The following is a 21928-nucleotide window of genomic DNA, read 5'->3' as shown; positions in this document are numbered from 1 at the left end:
GCCGTGGGCTCGGCGGCTGCGCTCGTCCCCGCAGCGGCGCGGCCATGAGCGGGCGGCGCGGCGCCGGGGGGCTCTCCTTCTGCCTCCTGCTCGGCGCCTGCAGCTGGGGCTGGGCGCCCGCCGCCAAGCCCAGGGGCCAGGGCTCGCCGCACATGAACTCCATCCGCCTCGACGGCGACCTCACGCTCGGGGGGCTCTTCCCCGTGCACGGCCGCGGCGCCGAGGGCAAGGCGTGCGGCGAGCTCAAGAAGGAGAAGGGCATCCACCGCCTCGAGGCGATGCTCTTCGCCCTGGACCGCATCAACAACGACCCCGAGCTGCTGCCCAACATCACGCTGGGCGCCCGCATCCTGGACACGTGCTCSCGCGACACGCACGCCCTGGAGCAGTCGCTGACCTTCGTGCAGGCGCTCATCGAGAAGGACAGCACCGAGGTGCGCTGCGCCGGCGGCGGGCCGCCCATCATCACCAAGCCCGAGCGYGTCGTCGGCGTCATCGGCGCCTCGGGCAGCTCYGTCTCCATCATGGTGGCCAACATCCTGCGGCTCTTCAAGGTACCCGCTCTCCCCTCCGCGCCAGCCTCCCTCGCAGGAGAGSGTCTCCCCTCCTCGGAGACGCTCCTTCCTCCTCCTCCTCGCTGCCCTCTCCTCCTCCTCGCCCGGCGCGCTGCCAGCGCGGAACAGATCGTGGACCGGGCTTGAGTTCTCCCGCTCCCCTCTTAGGAAGGTGCTGGGGGCTGCTCAATAATTAAACCTGTATGAATTAAAGCGAACGGGAGGGACTTAAAAGCTGTTTGCCAAAATGAAAACAGTGGCGCACTCGCCTTGGAGAGGAGGAGGAGGAGGAGGGAGGCAGGGGAATGACAGCCGGGGCGTGCAGGGGAGCTGCGCCATTTTGGGGGGTTCTTTCCTTTTTTTTTCCCTCCCCCCAATTAAGGATTTCATTTTAACCCTCCTGGTTTTGCTCTGTTGACCAAGTGTCTGTGAATCATGCGGGGAGGATGTGGCTGAGCGCAACCCCTTTTGGACAGCAGTGAATCCCCAAGTGTGCAGAAGGAGTCGTGAAGGACCCTGCTGTGGACTGCTGGGTTCCTGCATCCCAATTTATCCCTCATTTTCATGGAAAAACTCTGTTTCCCTTTTTAGTACCAAAGCCTGAGCATCCTTAGCCCAGGAAGGGGAGGAGGGTTTGGAGCCARCCAGGGATGGGTGGGATCTTTTCCTTGGGGAAGGAGGCACTTGGGACGCAGAGCCCCTGATCCCTGGGGAACAACCCTCACTCCGGGTCTGGAGACAACAACTGGCTCCTGCCTTGCCCTTTTCCCAGGAGAAAAGCGGCTCTTGCGCAGCCCCGCTGGCCTCTGCCCCGGCAGCCCCATCCCTCCCGCTCCTGCCGGCACCGCCTTCCCTTCCCTTCCCTTCCCTGCCCAATGGGCTGCTCCCCGGCCCGGCTTTCCGTGCTCCCGCTGCACATAAATAAATAACRCGCCCTTCGTTAGCGGCCTAATTAAAGCCGTACATCAACGGAGCAACTTGCAGATGCGGCACCCGCTGCCCGAGCCACGTTGGTCGCGGCTCCCAAGCGAGCTGCTCCCCGGCCCTCGCAGCCGCTGCTGTAAAGGCATCCGGCCCTGCCAACGTGACCTCCTGGATGCCGGCGCTGGGAAAGCGGCATCCGCATCCCTGCGGGAAGCGTGGGGAAGGAAGGAGCTTTCTCCAGCTGCATTTTGCTTGTGCGCTGGGGCGAGCGGCGCTCTGAGAACTGCGCTTGCTCCCGCGCTCTCACTGCTCCCATTGCCCATTGTTCCTTGGAGCTGGCATCGGAACTGGCATTGGAACCGGCATCGGAACCGTTCCCGGGCATCCGGAAGCCCTTGCAGTTCCTGAGCCGTCCTGGGGGATGCTCCTGCTCCCAGCTGGGGTTGCAGCACCCAAGTGGCCTTGAGTCCCCCTCACTGCAGCAGCCCCCGCGGTTCAGCGCGATGCTCCCCCTGGTTAAAACCTCCTGTGCAAGCGGCTCCATGATGGAAATTCTAATTAAATCAATTCCATCTTGCCTGTGAGCCGGTGCTTTTGCATAAAGATAAGCATGAAATTAATAATTGCGCGGAGGAAATTAGYCGCCGCCAGCCCCGTCCCTGTGCGGGCTGTGATGGGCGCTGGAGCTCGCAGYGAGCTCCCTTTCCTGGGATGCTCCCAGTTCTGGCCATGCCACAACTATGGGAGCAGGAGGTGAAKCCATTTCCACTCTGAGCAGGGTGAAAATGGGTCATAGTTGCCACCTTGAGGATAACTTTTCCCCCAAGCAAGAGTACGGGTACAACATGAGGCAGGAGGTGGGTTTCTCCATGCGCTTGCTCCGGCCTCGTGCAGGTGCCCACATCGGTGCGTGAGCTCTCGCTCCCCTTTCCCACCTCCTTCCACTTTCTTTCGAAGAACCTTGAATTCCCTGCTTGCATTTCGCTTTTATGGAYCTTAAAGGACTTTTGTCTTTTATCTGAGAAAATAGCTGCTGGAGCGAGTTGGGCTATTGTAGACCAGGAGATCAAAAAGGCGGACGAGGGAAAAAAGGCAGGAGACAGCTCTAAAACAGTCATTTGGGAACTGATATTTTATTCTTGCTTCTATCCAAGCAGTGTGGGCAGGGAGAGAGAGAAAAGCTCTTTCTGTTTGTTTATTAAAATGCACCTTCCARTTTCTAGCCTGGAGATCCGCAGGTATTCCCCGGGCTCCTGTTTCTGATGGGTTGGGAATAGCGAATGCTGTGGCTRTGCGGGAGAGGCGCCACGGATACCCCGGCCGCACTGCCCAAGGCTGCTCTGCTGGGTAGAGCTGRTGGCAGATCCAGATGTGCATCCAATGGGCAAATCCAGATGTGCATCCACACGGGCGAATCCAGGTGCGTGCGCTGTAAGAGCCAGGTGTGCACCGGTGCATCCATGTGTGCATGYGCTGGGGTGGCTCCAGATGTGCGCCCATGCGTTGGATGCAGATGTGCACAGATGTGCGCCCCAGCCACTGCCCGTGAGCCCCTTGGCCACCTGCTCTGCGCCCCCAGCTCTCCRTCACACGGATGTGTTTAAAACTTCACCATTTTGCAGAGAAAAAGGCACCGCCAGGACGGATGTGCCCTGGAAAGCGGGGCTCCTGCCAACAACAAGCCGTTTTCCTCCCCGTCACGACTTGTTTCCCTGCTCGATGGCCGGTTGGGGACCGCGTGCTTCCAGGATGTGTCCCTTTGGGAATGCCGGCTCGTGCCAGGCTCCGTGTCAGTGCTGCAGCAGGAAGCCGGGAGCAGCTCCCGCTTGGAGCTGGGCACTAGCAGCAGGAGGGCTTCGCTTTTGCCCTCTTCCCACCTTGTCAAACCCAGGCGCGCGATGCCGGTGGCACCGTGCAGCCCTCAGGACCTGGAGCTACCTGGCAGGCAGAGCAATGGGGACCCTTTCTATGTCCTTCCTGGTACACAGATCCCCAAACACCCCCAGATTTCCTTGCTTCCCATGTCCTCCCGTGGCCTCGCTGGCCTCCCCGCCTGCTGCCTCCATGCCGAGCCCCGCTTCCCGCGGGAAGGAGGAGCAGCGCGGAGCAGCCTCCCCCTTCCCTCTCCGGCGCGAGCGAGCGCCCTGCGCACAGAATTCCAATCGCCGCCCTGGCCGCAGGGAGCCGGCGAGCGGATCGCGGAGCGGGAGCGCGGGGCAGATTGTCACCAAGAATAATCCTATTTGTGCCACGATGGAGGCTCCTTCCTCCTGCTCCTCTCCCGCTCCTCCTGCCTTCCCCCCAGGCGTTTTCCTTGCGCGTTTTGCAGCGAGCTTGGCGAGCGGCTCCTGCTTTCCAGGGGCCTCTTAGCATTCAGGTGCTGTCGTGGGTTGGTAACACCGGCATCACATTTAATAGAGAGAGAGACCGGGGTGAAAGAGGGGAAAATAATAGAGAAATAAGGGCAAAACTGGCAGATGAAACCTGGAAAGGGCCAGGGAGCCGAGCTGAACAGGACAAGGGGATATCTCTGGGTTGGAGCCGGGTTTGCCCAGGGAGATGATGCCGGGAATCCCAGTCCTTAGCTGCATCTCCTGCTTGGTCCCCTGACACTTCTCAGGGTCACTCAGCTCTCCCAGGACCCCTGCATGGCACAGGCCCCCCTAAACTGGCTCAGTCTTCTCTTTTGGTGCTAATTAAGCTAAATGCTTAAAGCAGGAGCTGTGATTGCTGAGGCCAGCAGCATCCGTGTGGATTTAAGCAGCCTGCAGCAAGCCAGCTGCCCTTCCCAGAGAGGCGCTGGGAGCAGGGATGCTCCCGGGCTCTTCCTGGCCCTGTTCACTCCCCGCTGGCTCCGTGACCCTCCGTGGGTTTCGTGAGCCCTTTCCAGCTCTAAGATGCATTAGCGCCCGCGGTGCGTTTCGCGGAGTGCTGTATAAGCGCTAAGCCAGGCACGATGCTCCGCTGCTAAATCACCCTAATGTGCAGCTCAAGGGGCGGCAGCTCTGGGTAATTTAAAAGCTTGATTTATGTCAGGCCTSGCTGGTGCTGCGGGACCTGGGCAGGGGTCCAAAACCCGTGTCCTCCAGGGCGGGGGGGGGTTTGTCTTGGGTTTCTCCCCCTCTGGGCACCTTCATGCTCAGCAAACCCTTCGTGTCTTGCTTGGTGGGGTGGCCCGATGGCTCCTCTGGGTGCCCAGGACCTTTTCGTGATGCCCGCCCTGTCTTCCTCCTGGTGCACAGATCCCGCAGATCAGCTACGCGTCCACGGCGCCCGACCTGAGCGACAACAGCCGCTATGACTTCTTCTCGCGCGTCGTCCCCTCCGACACCTACCAGGCGCAGGCCATGGTGGACATCGTCAAGGCCCTCAAGTGGAACTACGTCTCCACGCTGGCCTCCGAGGGCAGCTACGGCGAGAGCGGCGTGGAGGCCTTCATCCAGAAATCCAGGGAGGACGGTGAGCGCCCGCCGAGGGGGAGCGCAGCGGGGCCTCGCGCGCCTGGCCCGGGRTGCTGGGCTGGAGGACACGGGTGCTTGGGCACCTCCGGAGGAGCTGGGCGGAGGATGGGATGCCCTTTGGGCTTTTCTAACCAAAAAATGGTGCCTGCTCCTCATTCCGGGTGACATGACCTGGGCGCGCTCCAGGAGGGAGGGCTTTTGCAAACGCTCCCGGGCTCTAGGGACGAATGCAGGTGGCACCGGTGTGCGCTTCACCCAGTCTGAGCAGAATGATCCCCCGGGGCGGGAGCTTTGCCTGCTCTGTAGGCTTTGGCCAGGCGGAAAAGCTGTGCTCAGCAAAACTCGTGGCGAGGATTTGTGCACAGCCGGGAAGCGTTTTGCTGTCAGGCGCGCGGGGGGCTTAGGAGGGATTAGAGGGGCTGGACACAGTGGGATGTGGGATGCGCCGTGACCCCATCCCACCAACGGGATGCAAGGGGACCCGCTGGGGTCTGCCCTCGCCCCGGTGCCTCTTTGCATCGAGATGGCAGCTGAGGAGTGTTCAAGGCAGTTAAAATCCTGCGGCGCACAGACGGCTGCCTATTACTGGCTTAACTGTATGTGAACGGCACATTAAGTTCTGGCAAAATCCGTGGGACACCAGCCTGTCTGGAGCTCGTCAAACTGCGTTATGGCCTTATAAATGGATAAAGGGAATAAAAACTCGGAGGTGACGAGCTCCTCATCGCAGCCCTATAAATAGGAGCAGCGTTAATTCTGTCTCGCCCGGCTGCCGCGGCGCTGGGAGCCGGCTGCGCTTTCAATATGCAGAGCAGCCCATCTGGGGCTCCAGCCTGCGCCCGCTGCTCTTCGGGGCTTGCTCGGCTTGGAAAGCAGAGGATTTCCAYGGATTCCTGGCCAAGGCGCGCGCGGCACCGCAGCTGTGTGTGAGCACACACGTGTGCCCGCCGGGAGCCGGGTGGGACGGCGATCCYGCGCGCCTCGGCGTGCAAGAGCGCGCGTGGGCACGTGCAAAAACCGCGTGTCGGCAGCTGCCAAGAGGCCCCGGCAGCGCGCGGCCGAGCGAGGCTGCAGCGCCGGGACGCAGCGATGCTGCCCAAGGTCTCGCTTTTTATTGCTCGCTTAACGACTGAGCTGCGAGCCCTGCCAGGGTTTGCAGATGCTGACGGCAGCCCCATCTGGCTAGCGGGGAAAACGTGATGCAGCCGAGAGCGAGGGAAAGGCAAAGACACCTCTTTTGGTGGCGGAGAAACTGCAGCGCAAAGGAGCGCGTGTCGCCGTCGTCCAAGCGCGCACGTGTTGATCGGGAGCCGAGGCGGTTCTGTAACTCCTGCAGCCGTGTAACCCCGCGACTACGTGCATTAGTGGTAATTTAGCTATCACAAAGCGTAATTCCACCGTAACTGCAGCYGAGCGGCAGCGCGAGCGCGGCCGGCGGTGCCTCTGCTTCGCGGCGCGCGCTGCAGCAATTTGCTCATTTGCCAGAGTGCCGTATATCAAATGTGCCGGGGAGCGCCGGGCTCGGCGACGCCGCGCTCGCTCCAGTGCCGAGTAGCTTTGCACCAGCGGGGAAGGATCCGACCCCACYGTATTTATTTATTTTGCAGCCTTTTCGTATTTGCTTGCTTAAAGCGATGGTGCTGTATGCCTTGCCGTGCATTCCCTGTGCTCCGTGCGAGCTTCCCTCCTTTGCATCGCTCCATTTTTCACGCCACGCTGGAGCCTTCGGAGCTGCTTTTTATTTCCATCGGGCAGTAATGCCCATTGCCGCAGGTAGCAGCACTGCGAGGATGTTACATCTGCAAAGGATGGATTTTGGCTGCTTTTAATGGGTTTTACGTCAAGCTTATCCTCTGCTGGAGCATCCCGYGAGGGCGGTGGGCTCCGTGACGGCTCGCGGCACCGTCCACGGCATGACGCTGCCCTCCAGGGAGGGGAATACGTGCCGGGAAATGCCAGACTCCTGCCCTGGGAATGGGGAATCAGCCGGTGCTCCCGCGTGTCCAGCCGTCTTCTCGCCCGGTCCCGGCTCCTGGAGGTTGGACTCGGATTATGTTTTTGGCAGAAGATGCTCCTGGGCACAAACAGGCCATTATTATTGATGTGAGAAACGGGGATTTGGGGCCTGTCTGGCCACTGCCGCTGCTCTGTGCTGGACACCCGGCTCTGTCACACTGTGCTGCAGCCTTCTGCTCCCAAACTGCCCGTCCTGGGCTCCAGATTTCCATCTTCTTCTACTTTTTCCCCCTCTCATCTCTTCCCCCAATGCAAATTCATTAATTACTGATTTAGCCAGCGATGCAGGCGGCTGGAAAGCAGCCGAAATCTGCTCGGATTCGTAACGTCTGGGGCGCTTTCCAAGCACTGAAGAGCAGCGGCGGGAGCGGTTGCAGGGACGAGCGGATGCCAGCRGTGCCCGCGGGAGCCCCCACATGGGTCATCCCCAAATTGCAAAGCCCCCGGACGCTGCCCATGGCCGCGGGGCTGCGGGGGACGTCTCCGTCCCCGCTCCTCCAGGGCTTGTCCCTGGTGACTTCTCCCCCAGCGCGTCCCTTGCAGGAGGCTTTGAAGTGCTGCGAGCAACGATGTCGTCGTGCCAATTAAGACTCCGGATTTAATTTGCGTGGCCTCGYTTAGGAGGGGGAGGCCGGGCAGGGGCAGGGCGTGCGCTGCTGCAGCGTGCGCTCCCCCGGACGGCGCATGGCAGCTAAAGCTTATTAGCTGCCTGCAATCAAGAGGGCACTTGAGCAGCTCTCCAGCGCTGCCCTCCCGCCGAGCCCCTAATGGGGCAGATTAAACCCTGACCCATGTTTGACAACGCGCGTTAACCCCCTCTTAATGAGGCCGGTGCTCTTAATGAGCCCCCGGGGAGGTCCCGGCACACTAGTGGGCACGGGGAAGCGCGCGGGGCTCCTGCATCGCTCTCTCCTGCTGCTCTCGGGGCACGTTGTGGCTTGGGAGCAAAGACATCCCTCCCGGGCCGGTTTGCCGGCGGGAGCATCGCTGCCTCCGAAGCCTGAGGGAGGCTCGGGGTTGGCTCCGGAGGCTGCTCCTYGCTGCAGGCGCTCTGCTGCAGCATCGTGGCAAGCACGGGGCCTGCCCAGCATCCCCGCCGCGGCTGTGCCTCCGGATGGAGGAGGTTTTCCCGGGCCTGGGAGCTTTTCCCATGTCCTTTCCAGGGCCTGGGAGTTGAGGCGTGCAAGGGAGAGCAGCCGCCCCTGTTCCGCCTCCTTGCTTTGATTTCTTCCTTTCCAGAAGCATTTTGACTAAATGGGTTTTGTGCCGAGCTGTTAGGAGCAGCGCTGGGCTCCGTCCTCCCCTCCCGCGCCGCKGGGCCAGGGATAATGCGGCACTAAAAGCCTCGGTGCCTCGAGGCACGSGGCAAGGAGGATTCGCCTCCCTTTTCCATGCGGCTCGAGGCCGAGCTGCCTTTGCCATCTACAAGAGCCCGGGATCACTTCCCTATCCGCAGCCCTTTTGCCCGCGCTGGAAAATCTCCCGTGTTTAAGCCTGGATTTCGTGCCCCGCCACCCACCAGTCTYGTTGCCTTTGATCTTTCCTGTGCCCTCCCAGCCTTCTCAGACATCTCTGCCTTTAATCTTGTCCAGGGATTTGGTGAACTGTCCCATGACTGCTTTTTCCAGAACGTTAATTAAGAAGTTAAAGCTCTTACGAGGTGTTAGAGCCCTCGCACGTGGCTCGCCAAGGGCAGCCTTGAGGTGCCCTTAGGGCGGCAGAGCCTGAGMGGGGCTCAGGGAGCCCTGAGCTGCCTCCGAGCTTTGGTTTTGGAGCAGAGTGCCCCAATGCAACGTGCTCAYGTGTTCCCGTGTGCTGGGGGCGGGCTGCATCCTCCTATATGTTCCCAAGTGCTGCGGGAAGCAGGCTGCATCTTCAGTTTGCACCTGCGTGCTAGCAACAGCACCGGCATCCCCAGCCTTGCAAGGCCTCGCTTTCTCTCAGGAGCCCCTGCAGCCTCTTCCCGTCGTGTGGATGAACCTCCAGTCCTGGGATCCCCGTGTCCCTCCACATTAACGAGCTCTTCAATACACACTAATTGCCCGTATACCTTTTCTTTTTATTACCTGTTAGTTTGATTTAACGGAGCTGCCGAATAACCTGGCTGTTTCCAAACGTCCATCGATTTAGTCTCTGTCCTTATTTATTTCGGGGGCGGCTCCTTCGCCAGCTCCCGTGCAGGTCTCGCTGCCCCSCTGGCCGCGCTCGCAGCGTTCCCCTGCGAGCAGCTCCTGCAGCAGCCTCGCTGCAGGGCCGCAGCTCGCGGGGAGCGCGCGGGCGCACGAGCGCGGCCGGGGGCTGCGGACGCCTCCCGTGTTTGCCGACTGCTGCTCCCGTTGCTTTTGCTCCCGTTATTGCCATGGAAACTGTAATTAAGCGGCGAGGGCGCCGGGGCTGGCGCTGGCCCCGCGGCTCGGCGGCGGCCGAGGGGCGAGCGGTGCCGCGGGACGGGCCCCGCGCGCGCCCTCCTGGAGCCCTGCTCCTCCAACTCCCTCCTCTCCATCCATCTGGCTCCCCATATGGGAAAAGAGCCTCAAATTGGCCCAGTTTCTCGCTGCAGAGCGTGGGGGGAAGGACCTCTCCAGGCTGGCCGTGCAGGGGATGCTCGTGCCGGCTGCCAGCGCCGCGGTCGGTGCCCGGCTCCGTGCGCTCTTGGCCGCTACCCTCTCTGCTCGCGCCCATCACGGCCTCGTCCCACTCCAGGGCTGTGATCCGGGAGCCTGGCGCTGATCATCCCGACCTTTGCTTAGGCAGGGATGGTGGGCAGCAGGCGAGGACCATCCGCCGTGTCATTTCCAATGCAAACGGGGAGCATCTGTGCCAGCCAGGAGCTCGTGCGGGGTTTAATTTTCTGCCCCTTGTCTAGTTCTTGTTAATTTGGTATTTATTTCTCCTACTGGTAGCTGCACAAATGCTGCAGCAAGAAGTGCCACGAGTGGCTCTGTCTTTTGTGGGGTTGGGGACACTGGGCACCCTGCTGTCCCATCTTTAACTTTAATTAACCACTTCTGCACGTGGTGATCGGCCGGGATGATTTAGACGTGGCCGTGGCCAAAGAGCGGTGCTGATCCGGGCCCGGGAAGGGCCGCGCTCACCTGCCGATGCCGCGGGAGCCGGGGACACGGGACATCCCCAAGGTGGCTCAGGGCTCTCTTCCCGCAGGAGGGGTCTGCGTGGCCCAGTCCGTGAAGATCCCGCGGGAGCCCAAGGCGGGAGAGTTCGACAAGATCATCCGCCGCCTCCTGGAGACCTCCCACGCCCGGGCCATCATCATCTTCGCCAACGAGGACGACATCAGGTGCGGAGGAGAGGGGGGGACGTGGCGCGGGGCGCCGGCACGGCTGCGGCGGAGCAGAGTATCGTGGCTGCCCTTGTTTACRGAGTGGGATGATTCACATGGAATTACCCCTGATTTCCTAAGTAGCTAATTTATTAATCAGCAAACATTATGTAAATGTGGGTAAACTGTGATTTTAAATCAGTTTACATCAGATGTGCCAGCACTGCCAGTGTCTTTATTCCCTTTCCTTAATAGAAATGTCTGCGGAGCTGACATTTGTGCAGGCACGCGCGGGAACGGCGGGTGTGCCTGCTTCTGTAAATGGCAGGGCCAAGAACTGGGAAACATTTRAACAATTTTCTGTCTGTTTGCAAATGCATCCCATTCCCGGTTGTTTCCATGCACCTCCTCAGCACCGGGATGCAGCCCTCTGTTTGAATGGGAGGATTTTCCTAATTGTGCATCTCAGACCCTATCCATGTTCTTGGCTCTGGGCGTCGAGTCCCAGGCCTGTCCCCATGCCGCAAAGTGGCACCAGTGCAGCCCAGTTTAGCCCTTTCCTGGCACGAGYTGGGATGTCTGGCCCTCTTCATTGGTTTGCCACCACGACGGGCAYTGCGAGCTCCCGCGCGCTCCAGGGCTGCCGCTTCTCTGCCTGCTGCGGTGTAACCTCATTTTTATTTCTCCTAATGTTGGGTAATTAAGGGGGAAATTCAATTAGCAGGGAGCACATATGCAAATAGGGCTGGGGAAGCCATGTGGGTGCTGGAGTGATGAGCACCTCGTCGGGCAGCGGCTCCTCTGCGACGGGCACGGAGCCGAATCCCATGGGATCCATGGCCCCTATCCCGCTGCTCTGCCCGCAGGAGGGTGCTGGAGGCGGCCAAGAGGGCGAACCAGACGGGCCACTTCATCTGGATGGGCTCGGACAGCTGGGGCTCCAAGATCTCCCCTGTGCTGCACCTGGAGGAGGTGGCCGAGGGCTCCGTCACCATCCTGCCCAAGAGGGTCTCCGTCAGAGGTAAGGCGAGMGCGGGCTTGGATCTCCTCCAGCTTCATCCCTCCTCTTCCCTGTCGATTTTTGGCTCCATTTTGCTTCTCTTTGCACCGTCTCCGAGACTCCTGCCATCCATCTGCTCTTTCCTGGGCAGGTTTTGACCGCTACTTCTCCAGCCGGACGCTGGACAACAACCGCCGCAACATCTGGTTCGCCGAGTTCTGGGAGGAGAACTTCCACTGCAAGCTGAGCCGCCACGCGCTCAAGAAGGGCAGCAGCATCAAGAAGTGCACGAGTAAGGGCCGCCGGGAGGCCCCGCGGATGGGCGGCTGATGCTGGAGAGCCCGGGGAGGCGATGGGGACATTTTCCTTGTTGTGCTGTTTCCTTATGGCCTTATCAGCCAGGTGGGATCGGGCTTGGACCATCCAAAGCAGTCCGGGTTTGGGGCGGAGCGAGGGCAGGGATGCTCCGAAGCAGGGATGAGCACCCTGGAGAGGTGTTTGCCYGAGGTTTGTCGCAAGCCCCGTGGCTCCCAGTGCAGAGCGGGGCATCCTCGGGCACCCGTCCCCCTCCTTAAGYGACTCTGGGCATTTTTAGCCCCTCGCGGCTAAAAGAGGCTTGTCGGGATTAATGCAGTAAACAAAGCAAATAGGGAATCTGTCTTGCTGACAGCACGGCTGCCGAGGTGATGGTTGGAGGCTCAAGGAGGTGACATGTTTACGGAGAGATTGCAGAGATTTACTGCCGCCTGGCACTGGCTGAAGGCAGATAACGGCGCGGTGGCTCTCGGGCCGGCCGCGTGTCCCCGCGGCGGCGGAGCCCGGGCAGGTGACGCGCTGGGGTCTGMACCCATGGGTGTCGAGGGCCGTGTCCGGCCGAGCCTGGTGGTCACCAGGGCTGGTTATACCCGTGCTGGGGCTCCTGGTGATCAAGCATCCTAGTTTTTCCCTGCTTCCATGGCTGAGGTCTGGCGGGATGTGTGAGTGGGTCCTGCAGACCGCTGATCTCTTCATCTTCATAGTAATGTAGCATTTAAGTGAGCAATATTTCAGGGCTAGGGCATTAGGGGAGGCAGCTGAAAGCGTGACGTGGCAAATGTCCTCAGAACCGTCTTTAAATTATCTGCATTTGTCAGTGAATAGATTATCTCCCGCGCGTTGCTCGGCAGATCGCGGCGCGGCGGCTGGAGGGAGGCGGGCGGGCGGCCGCCACGCGCTCCTGCCCGGCAAGGTCGCGCGGCCCTGGCTCCCTGCGCCTGTCCCGGGGAGCTGAACTCRTCTCCCCAACTTGCTGCAGCTTTGGGGAGAGCCCCCAACACCCCCCTTGGGGCTGTGATGGGAAACCTAAACCTTGCTGGCCTGGAAATGGGAGCTGGGAGGAGGAGGAGGCTGCTCTCCTTCATCATCCCCCTTCCGTTTCTGCTTCTTTAATAATTTGCCCACRTGCCGATGCAGACGGGGACGTGCCGGGCACTAGAGCTGCCTGGCTTTGCAGGGACAAGGGCAGGGGACAGGGCACATGAGGCACATCTCCCTCAAACTCAGYGGTTGCGTTTCCCTTCTCCGGCCATGATCCTCACGTTCTTCTTCCCTCTCTGGCTTGTTGCTCTCCGGCTCCTGCAGCCGAGACGGGGCTCCACAGTGTAGGATTTTCACCGTATGTGTCTTTCTCCAGCCTGGCACCCTTCTCTGCGTTGCTTTGCTTGTGCACCTCGCCGTCCCATCCGCTGCTTCCAGGTTTTCCAGGGGGGAAGGCAGCATCCACCCCTGGGCTCTGGGGAGAGCGGTGCTGTGAGCGGCTCTGATTAACTCCCGCCGAAAGCCGATGCCGGCGATGTGATTGGAATTGATGCTAATCCCTCCTCATCCGCCGCTGGAGGAGATAGCTGCATCCCCACACTGAGGGGGGCCTGGGAAGGCTCGTCACGTACTTGAAAATTAATTACCAGCCCAGTCGAATGATGCACGACCCTGCTATTATAATCAGCAGGGCTGCATCCCGTTGGCAGCCCTAATCTAGCGAGGGTTTCGGCGAGATTTGTTGTCTCCGTGGCTGGAACGTGTCACCACCAGCCTCGGCTTTCYGCTCCGCGCTGCTCCTTCTCCCAGCCAGCTCCATCCACTCCTGGAAAAAGCAGCTCAGTCCTGGTAAAATGCACCGGATCGGCAACCCTGGGACATCCAGCTTGTGCCTGGTGCCAGGGGGCCATTGGCCACAGTGAAGGATTGGGACTTTTGGGGGGAAAATCCAGTTTTTGCATCCCAACGGCCTGCCAGGGCTCCGGAGCAGAGCTGGCACGGAGAACGGGGCTGGACCGTCCCCACRGGCAGGACTCCGGCATGGAGGCTCTTCCAGCCCCTCGCTTTAATGGGGAATCATCCTGACAAGATAGAGAGGCTCGTCTGCAGCTCGGGAGACAAGTGCGCGGAAAGGGCCCGAGTTGAGGGGGAAGATTAATAGCCCTTGTCCGTAACGTGGAAGAACAGATAACTTGACGGCTTTCGCATGAGTAATCGCCACGCGCTCCAAAAGCATTTTTATAACTTTGAAGGATAGGCTATAAATTCACCCCCTTGATATCATCTTAGCTTGTTGGCCAGTTTGCTCTCAGTTTGCTTCAGTGTGCRGGCACCGGGCACGCCTGCCCGGCTGTCCCGTGCCGGGACCTTTGGGGACACGGGGACACCCGCTGCTCCCGCCCGGCTCCCGGCGCGGTGAGGTGCGGGGATCCGTGACGCTCCGTCGCGGCGGCGTCCCGTGGGAGATGCTTTCTTCTCAGTAATTAACAGCATGCTACATTAATCGATGTCTCCTGCTAAATGATTAACATGTTGCCGTGCCCGTTCAGAGCGTCTGTGACAGGAGACGCGGGCGGCTGTCGCCGGCAACCGGCAGCTCCCAGTGGGATCCAGGGGGATCSGGGTGGCCAGAGGCTGCAGGGGCTCTGGGCTCTACATAGGGGGAGGAAGAGGAGGAGAGCGGAGAGGGAGGAAGGGAGATTTAGGGACATGATGGAGGACAGGCAGCAGGTGATGCATGTCACCTAGATGGTCCCTTGGCATTGCTAATAGAGAGCRATGGATGGGGAGCTGCAGGGCGGGTTTGCTGGCAGCCCAAGTCGCGCCGTGATCGCAGTGCTGCCCGCGGTGTCGTTGCAGACCGCGAGCGCATCGGCCAGGACTCCTCGTACGAGCAGGAGGGCAAGGTGCAGTTCGTCATCGACGCCGTCTACGCCATGGGCCACGCGCTGCACAACATGCACAAGAGCCTGTGCCCCGGCAAGGTCGGGCTCTGCTCCAGGATGGACCCGGTGGACGGCGTGGAGCTGCTCAAATACATCCGCAACGTCAACTTCTCAGGTGTGCCCGTCCCCTGGGCCCCGCGGTGCGTCCCCTTGTGAAGGGCTGCAGCAGCCGCTGCGTTTAGGAGCAGACAGACAGATGGGGACGTCTGGGCTCCACGCTCTCTCCTGATGGTTCTTCCCAGGCCGTGTCCTTGTCTGTCTTGAGATCTCTCCTGGAAACTCATCTTTCCCTCTGCTCTATCTCTTTAATAAACATTTTCTGTCTTGTCCTCCTTATTACTTCTATTTATCTCTTCTCTGCGATCTCCTCTGCGATGTCTTTCTTATTTATTTTCCCCTCTCGCTTGATTTTTTTCTCTCCTCTCCTTTTATTAGTGTTTATCTGCGCAGTTCACTTGATTTAACACTAAAGCTGCTTTTTCCCCTTCTTCGAAAGAGGCGGGGAAATGGCCAGTGCTGCTGCGTATGCAGCACTGGGAGARAGGGCTGTGCCGGTGTCCTTAAATGGGCTCTCTGGGCAACGGAGATGCCAGGACAAGGCAGGGAGGGAGCCGCATGAGCCCCTCGGCCGTGCTGGGCTCCTCGGGGCTTCGCGTTGGGTGTCACAGCCATCCCTTGGGTTTCCCCCGCGCCCCGTTGCTGAGCCCCGCTGTCCCGCAGGCATTGCGGGGACCCCGGTGACGTTCAACGAGAACGGCGACGCGCCCGGCCGTTAYGACATCTACCAGTACCAGATCAGGAACGCCACGGCCGAGTACAAAGTCATCGGGCAATGGACCGACCACCTCCACCTGAAGGTAGGGCTCGGGCTGCGTGGGCTGCTTGGGACATCCCGCGGCTCCGCTGGCATCCCTGGCTTGGGATGAGCCCATGTCCCATGGGTGGCAGCTCTTGCTCCCGGCTCATCCGGGCTCCAAAGAGGGCTGGGGAAGCAGGGTTGGCCGCGGATGCGCCGGGCTCACGCTGTCTCACCCCGCAGCTYGACAGCATGCGGTGGCCGGGCGGCGGGCGCCAGCTCCCCAGCTCCATCTGCAGCCTGCCCTGCAAGCCGGGCGAGAGGAAGAAGCTGGTGAAGGGCATTCCCTGCTGCTGGCACTGCGAGCGCTGCGACGGCTACCAGTACCAGCTGGACGAGTTCCACTGCAAGCGCTGCCACTTCAACGAGCGGCCCAACGAGAACCACACCAGCTGCACGCCCATCCCCATCATCAAGYTGGAGTGGAGCTCGCCCTGGGCCGTGGTGCCCGTCTTCATCGCCATCGTGGGCATCATAGCCACGCTCTTCGTGGTGGTCACCTTCGTGCGCTACAACGATACGCCCATCGTGAAGGCGTCRGGGCGGGAGCTCAGCTATGTCCTGCTGACGGGCATCTTCCTCTGCTATGCCACCACCTTCCTCATGATTGCTGAGCCCGACCTGAGCACGTGCTCCTTGCGACGCATCTTCCTGGGGCTCGGCATGAGCATCAGCTACGCCGCCCTGCTCACCAAGACCAACCGCATCTACCGCATCTTCGAGCAGGGCAAGAAGTCCGTGAGCGCCCCGCGCTTCATCAGCCCGGCCTCCCAGCTGGTCATCACCTTCAGCCTCATCTCGCTGCAGCTCGTTGGCGTCTGCATCTGGTTTATCGTGGACCCGTCCCACTCTGTCATTGATTATGAGGACCAGCGGACTACAAACCCCCACTTTGCCCGGGGCATCCTCAAATGTGACATTTCAGACCTCTCCCTTATCTGTTTGCTTGGGTACAGCATGCTTCTCATGGTCACCTGCACTGTGTATGCTATTAAGACCCGTGGGGTCCCAGAGACCTTTAACGAAGCCAAACCCATTGGGTTCACCATGTACACTACTTGCATTGTGTGGTTAGCCTTCATCCCTATATTTTTTGGGACGTCACAGTCGGCGGAAAAGGTAAGGGAGGAAGGGAGAGGTTGGGCRGGTGGCCCTGTGTGCTGAAAGATGACGGGCTGAGATGTCCTAAGCAAGGAGGGATGCTTCTCCATGCTTCTCCTGGCTTGGAGATCATGGTGGGAAGGGTGGATTTCCAAAGCTCTTGCTCTGCAGGGAACCAGCACCCACTGCCTRTGACCTTGCACTGTTGCTTTCTCCTTTCCATTCCTTTGCGTTCCACCTCACTTCTTCCCTGTCTATCTTTTAAATCTCTTCTCTCTCTATTTTTTTCTCATTTTATCTTGCCTGTTCTGTTCCCCCCAAGTCTGGCCCCTGGTGTCGCTTTGGCATGGAGGGACCAAGAAAGATGCTTTTGGAGCACTCTGTGGGGAGGAGGGATCCCGAGTGTGCCTAGTGGCTCCTTTTCCCTGGATTAAACTGGTGACGGAGGTTGTAGGGATGGAGGTGCTCCCCAAATTCCCATCTGGAAACAGCTGGGTACGAGGGAGAAAGAAAGGGAGGACCTGGGCACTGTCCTTGCCTCGCTGGGGCGCGATGCAGCGTGTGCCTTCTCATCCATCACCCTTTCGCTACAATTTCAATGAACATCTGGGTGTTGGGAAAGGTGACACCAACAACCAGTGGTCGCTTGGCTGTGGTGGGGATCTGGTTTTGATGCGACTTCCAGCACGTGTTGGTGACAAGGAGCAGGGGCAGCTCTGCACAGGGAAGCCCCCCGGGTCTGTCGCTCTCCCTATCCGTTGGCTGCTGGATCTTGGTGCTTGGTGTGGAGCGGGACCCGGTGCGGGCACCTGGGTGCGAGGCCAGCCCAGAGGAAGCTTTGCGCTCTAGTGAGAAGCTCTGTGTTCTAGTGCGAGCGAGCAGGAACAAAGAAGGGGTTTGAAATAAGGAAAAATCTCATGAATGAGACCCAAATCTCCTTTGCCTGGCTGCCAAAGCGGGAATTGGGCTGTTATTAAATGCAAAGAGCTGGTGCCTGCCAGCGCAGGGCTGCCCGTGACCAGGTGCTCTTCCTCGGGAATCCCTGGCAGCGCATCCCAGGCCGGCTGCCACCTGGATTCCCTGCAACGTCCGCTGCACTGAAGTGACTTCCCACGATTTTTCGGCTTTGATGTTGAGCCATGGATTTGGGAAACCTCTAATGCAAGAAGGTTGGTGCTGACTTCCCAGGAAGGATCAGGAGATCTGCTGTAGACACCAGCGAGGGTTTGTGTCCCCCTGGGATGTTCAGAGCATCAAACCAAGGTCCCCGGTGGCAGCTTGATCCTTGGCTYGACCAAAGAGGAGCTACCAAGCCGCTCGGCTCGGTCTGGATGCGCAAAGGAGAATTAGAGAAAATAAATGGAGCCTTTCGCAGCATTTCCATTTTGATGAGATGGCAGGGGAGATACTAACAAGAAAGCAGGTTTTTTAAGAAATTATTGCAAAACAAAAGCTCCCTTAAAGCCGCCTTAATGTGCTCGGCATACTGTGGGTAATAAAGATGGAAATGATAATGATTGTAGATTATGCGCAAGGTTGCTCACCTCTTCACTGCAGCTTGTCATGGGATAATTTAGGGCTGCCGAAAGCCRGCTGTCAAGTAGCGATTCGACAATAGGCTGCACCTCACTTCAGGGGCTTGTAATGTGCAGGGCTGCTCTGTTATTAGGCTGCTAACAAGCTGATTAGAGGCAGGAAAAGCGATGTTCCCAGCTCCCTTTGGACACGGAGCTCTTCTCGTGGAGGCTGCCGTGGCGTCCGCCGAGCCGTTGCGGGAGGATTCTGCTGTGCGTCTGCTCCGGGAATTCCGCCTGTGCATCCAAGTGGGAAAGGCCAGGGGTCTGCCAGGTGCTCCTTGTCTCATGGGGGACGTTGGGAATTTTGCTCGCTCCCTGCCTTGCTGCGGTTGTTTGTGGCCGGACCCAGCGAGGCTGATGGATGARGCCTCCCTCTTGAAGGAGTCGGATAAAAATCTCCTTTTTCCTTTGATTTGTCTTTACGTCGTGCCTACAGCTTTGCATGGAGGTGGCATATTATTATAACAAGTCCCCAAGCCCTTTCTCAAAAGAACCTCTTATCCCTGCCGATCTCTGAGGATTACAGGAATAGCAGCAAGAGAGGATCTAAAGAAAGAGACAATTTCCTGCGCTGATAAGGCGGCAGCGCGACGCCGGTGTCGGTGTTTGCCTCCCCGTTCGTTGCACTCACACGTGGAGCAGGGAAGGGGCAGACGGACAGGGAGCAGAGGAAGGAGCAGCCGGCAGTTTCTTTGGCAGGATTCGGGAAGGACCCGGGCTCAAACAGGCTGCCCCTTGCCCAGCACGTGATGCAGCAGCTGCCGCTGACCTGGGGCTGTCACCTCTTTGTCACTTCTTCGTCCCTGCTCGTGCCTCGGGTGCCTCTATGGGAGGCTGAATTGTCATGAGCAGAGGAGCAAAGTGGGGTCCAGGATTGGAAACTGGCCACCAGCAGGAATTGCCACCAACCGGTCATATTTTTTTTTTTTTTTATGTGGCCAAGGGTTGAATGCGGAGGCCTTCGAGCACTTGGTGCTTCAGCTCCAGGCTAAAAATATTTCTCTTTGAGCTGAAACAGGGCCTTGCAAGCTCTCGAGGCTGATGGAGCAGTCGGACGCAGCCTGTGACAGAGGTGGCTGGAGGGGGGCACGTACCTGGGTTTGGAAAATTCCAGCCACAAAGGAGACAGGAAAGAGGGCATCTTCTGGCATGGAGAAATGTCTTTTCTTGATGAAACTTTTTTTTTTTTCTCCTCCAAAATCTGCCCAATTGCTCCAACCCCGCTGTGGAGAGCAGGTGAACCGAGCGAGGCTGAGAGGCTCCTTGCCAGGCTGGGGACGCTCAGGTTGCCTCARCCCAAGGCAATGTTTTCTGCCTGTTTTCATTCCTGGGATGGAGAGGCACCTTCCCGTGCTTCCTCCTGGGACATCCAAGCATTTGTACTCGGCCTTTGCTCTTGGTCACTTCTTTCTTCTGTTGATAGAAGAAAATAAGGGCCCCAACTTCAGCTCCATCCAGGCCGCAGTGGCAGTTGTCAGCCGCGGCCCTGCTTGCTTTTTTGGGGACCCTCCGTTGGCTCCTGCCCGTCCTGCTCAGTGCCTATGTGTGAAACAGCTGCCGGCGGAGCCCGGCGTGCCGTGCCGTGCCTGAGCCCTTGGATGAAGCTGAGAAACCGCCTTAAGCCTCTTCCTAAAACCTTGTTGGCAACGTGCAGAATAGCCCCCGTGTCAGAGCACAGCTGGGAAAATCCCAGGGAACGCRCCGGCTCCGTGAGGAAAGGCCCGACGTGTGAGCTGAGGCTGGAGAAGGTGGTGGGCAGCAGGGACCTGGGCGCAGAGCGGGTGCCCATGGAGTGGGTGCTGGCGGAGGGGCGAGCCAGCCCGGAGAGGCGGGAAGGGGTTGGGATGAGGGGCTCTCTTCACGTCCCCTGGCCACCTGATTGAGATGCCCCCGGCTTGCGAGGAGCCTGCCAAGCGCTCTCCATAGAAAAATGGATTATTCTACAGTCAGATTAATGGGCTTTCACTTTGCAAAACATCTGTCACCGTTAGTCCTGGACAGTGAGCGTGAAATTAGTTTTGACTGCAGAAAGGCAATGTCGGTGTGCGATATGTGACTTACRTGACAACGGCCCAGGGAGCCAGCTGGGGAATGGGAATCACCTGGTGGCGGGAGCCGGGGGGGCGCTGGGTGCACGGGGCTGGTCCTGGGCGCACGTTTCCCTGCCGTGCCCATCACTGTGGCCTCCAAGCTCCCTCGCAGCACATGGGGCTGCTGGCTGAGGAGACTGGGTGTTGGGGACCCCAGCACTGTCTCCAACAATGCTTTTAAGCTGCTGGGCTGGCAGGTCCCTGTGAGAGCCTGGGGCGGGTGGCGGTGGTGGCCAGGGACCCTGCCGAGTTGCTGAGCTCGTGGCCTCGTGTCTTGCAGATGTACATCCAGACCACGACGCTCACCATCTCGGTGAGTCTGAGTGCCTCGGTGTCCCTGGGCATGCTCTACATGCCCAAGGTGTACATCATCCTCTTCCACCCGGAGCAGAACGTCCCCAAGCGCAAGCGGAGCCTCAAGGCGGTGGTGACGGCGGCCACCATGTCCAACAAGTTCTCTCAGAAGGGAGGTTTCCGCCCCAACGGAGAAGCCAAATCGGAGCTGTGTGAGAATCTGGAAACACAAGGTAAGGGCGCAGTGTGGGGGCAGCTGAGGCTGGAGCTAAGGCTGAGCGTTGACATCTCTGGGATGAAGCCACCRTCTCCCATGGGAAGCGAGGCCACGTGGGCAGTCTTGGGAAAGCCGGGAATGGTACATACATTCCTGCTTCCCTTCCGAGTTTCCAAGACTAGAGCCTTGCAGGAGGAGGGAATGGCTGGAGCCAGCGCTGCTGGGGTGCTTGGAGAAGGGAAATTCCACCGTGGCTCCATCACAGAAAACCCTGCAGAGTTACAGATGTTCCCTCTGTGCCCACGCTGTGGTTGGTTCTCAGCACCCGAGACCAAAGGGAGTTTGTAGCAAAAACCACAAGGCTCTGGGGTATCTGGAGGTACTTCCAGCAGGAGGGACTTGCCAACAAGCCCCTTGCCCAGCACCTGACCCAGAACCGCTCCCAGGCACTGAGCACCTTCCCTCCTGCCTTTGGAGTCCACGTGCCACCCTGGGGACAGATGCCGCTCGCGGCATTAGAGCCACGGGCAGGGGAGATGGCGGCGTTATCAGCGCAGGGGACAGGGGCCGTTTGTCACCCTGTCACTGGCAGGTAGCGAATCTTTAAATACCTAACAGAATAAATCACTTGTAGGGCTTTGATATGGGCAGATTGGCTATGAAACAGCGCGGCTAACAAACTGCTCTGTCAGCTCTAGTTCCTTATGGCCTGTCTAATTGCTAGCTGGGAAAAGCAGCCGGGAATCTCCGAGGGGGCTCGTGTGGCAGGGAGGCAGCGGGGTGCAGGGTCTATCCGGGCTGCTGCATGGGGCCATGCGGTGTGGGGACATCTCACAGGGCCCCAAGGCCGGCCGAAGCACTGGACGGTGGCCCCGGGTTTGCGCGGGTGACCCTGGCGCAGGTTCACATCCCGYCCCCAAGGGACATGGGGATGGGACAGGCGACGGGAGCTGGAAGAGGAGGGTGACGCACGCGGTGTCCGTCTCTCTGTCCTTCCAGCGCTGGCCACCAGACAGACGTACGTCAGCTACAGCAACCACGCGATTTAAGGGCAGCGAGCGCCTGGCGCGGGAGCGGCCGCGGGCACCCCGAGCGGGAGGAGCGGCGCGATGGCACGGCGCGGCGGCACCCCGGAGGGCACCGCACGCCGCGGCGGCAGCGGCGTCGCCGTCGCTCCCCGGCTGCGCCGCCGCGCGGAGCGCCTGGGCAAGATGCCGCTTAACAGCAGCAAAAAATATATATATAAAAAAGGAAGGGATTAAAAAAGCACCGACCTTCAGAGCACCGTGGCCGTGCATGCCTCCCCACGGAGGACG

At 59.7% G+C, this 21928-nt stretch overlaps 1 protein-coding gene across 1 annotated transcript; it reads left to right on the top strand.

Annotated features, from left to right (window-relative positions):
- Positions 1-77: 77 nt before the first annotated feature.
- On the top strand, positions 78-21706 carry GRM4 (glutamate metabotropic receptor 4; the record flags this gene model as incomplete). Its single annotated transcript, XM_026053224.1, has 10 exons — positions 78-554; positions 4721-4937; positions 10118-10253; positions 11102-11256; positions 11387-11527; positions 14392-14592; positions 15198-15334; positions 15517-16452; positions 20382-20628; positions 21612-21706. Coding segments are annotated over 10 exons (2697 nt in total), but the record flags the coding sequence as incomplete, so codon positions are not given.
- Positions 21707-21928: the final 222 nt, after the last annotated feature.

This window comes from Nothoprocta perdicaria, unplaced genomic scaffold, assembly GCF_003342845.1.
Source record: "Nothoprocta perdicaria isolate Ctin4 unplaced genomic scaffold, notPer1 scaffold_97, whole genome shotgun sequence".
NCBI lineage: Eukaryota > Metazoa > Chordata > Aves > Tinamiformes > Tinamidae > Nothoprocta > Nothoprocta perdicaria.
Note: the sequence above shows the minus strand (reverse complement) of the source record. Positions and strands in the feature narration are given on the sequence as shown.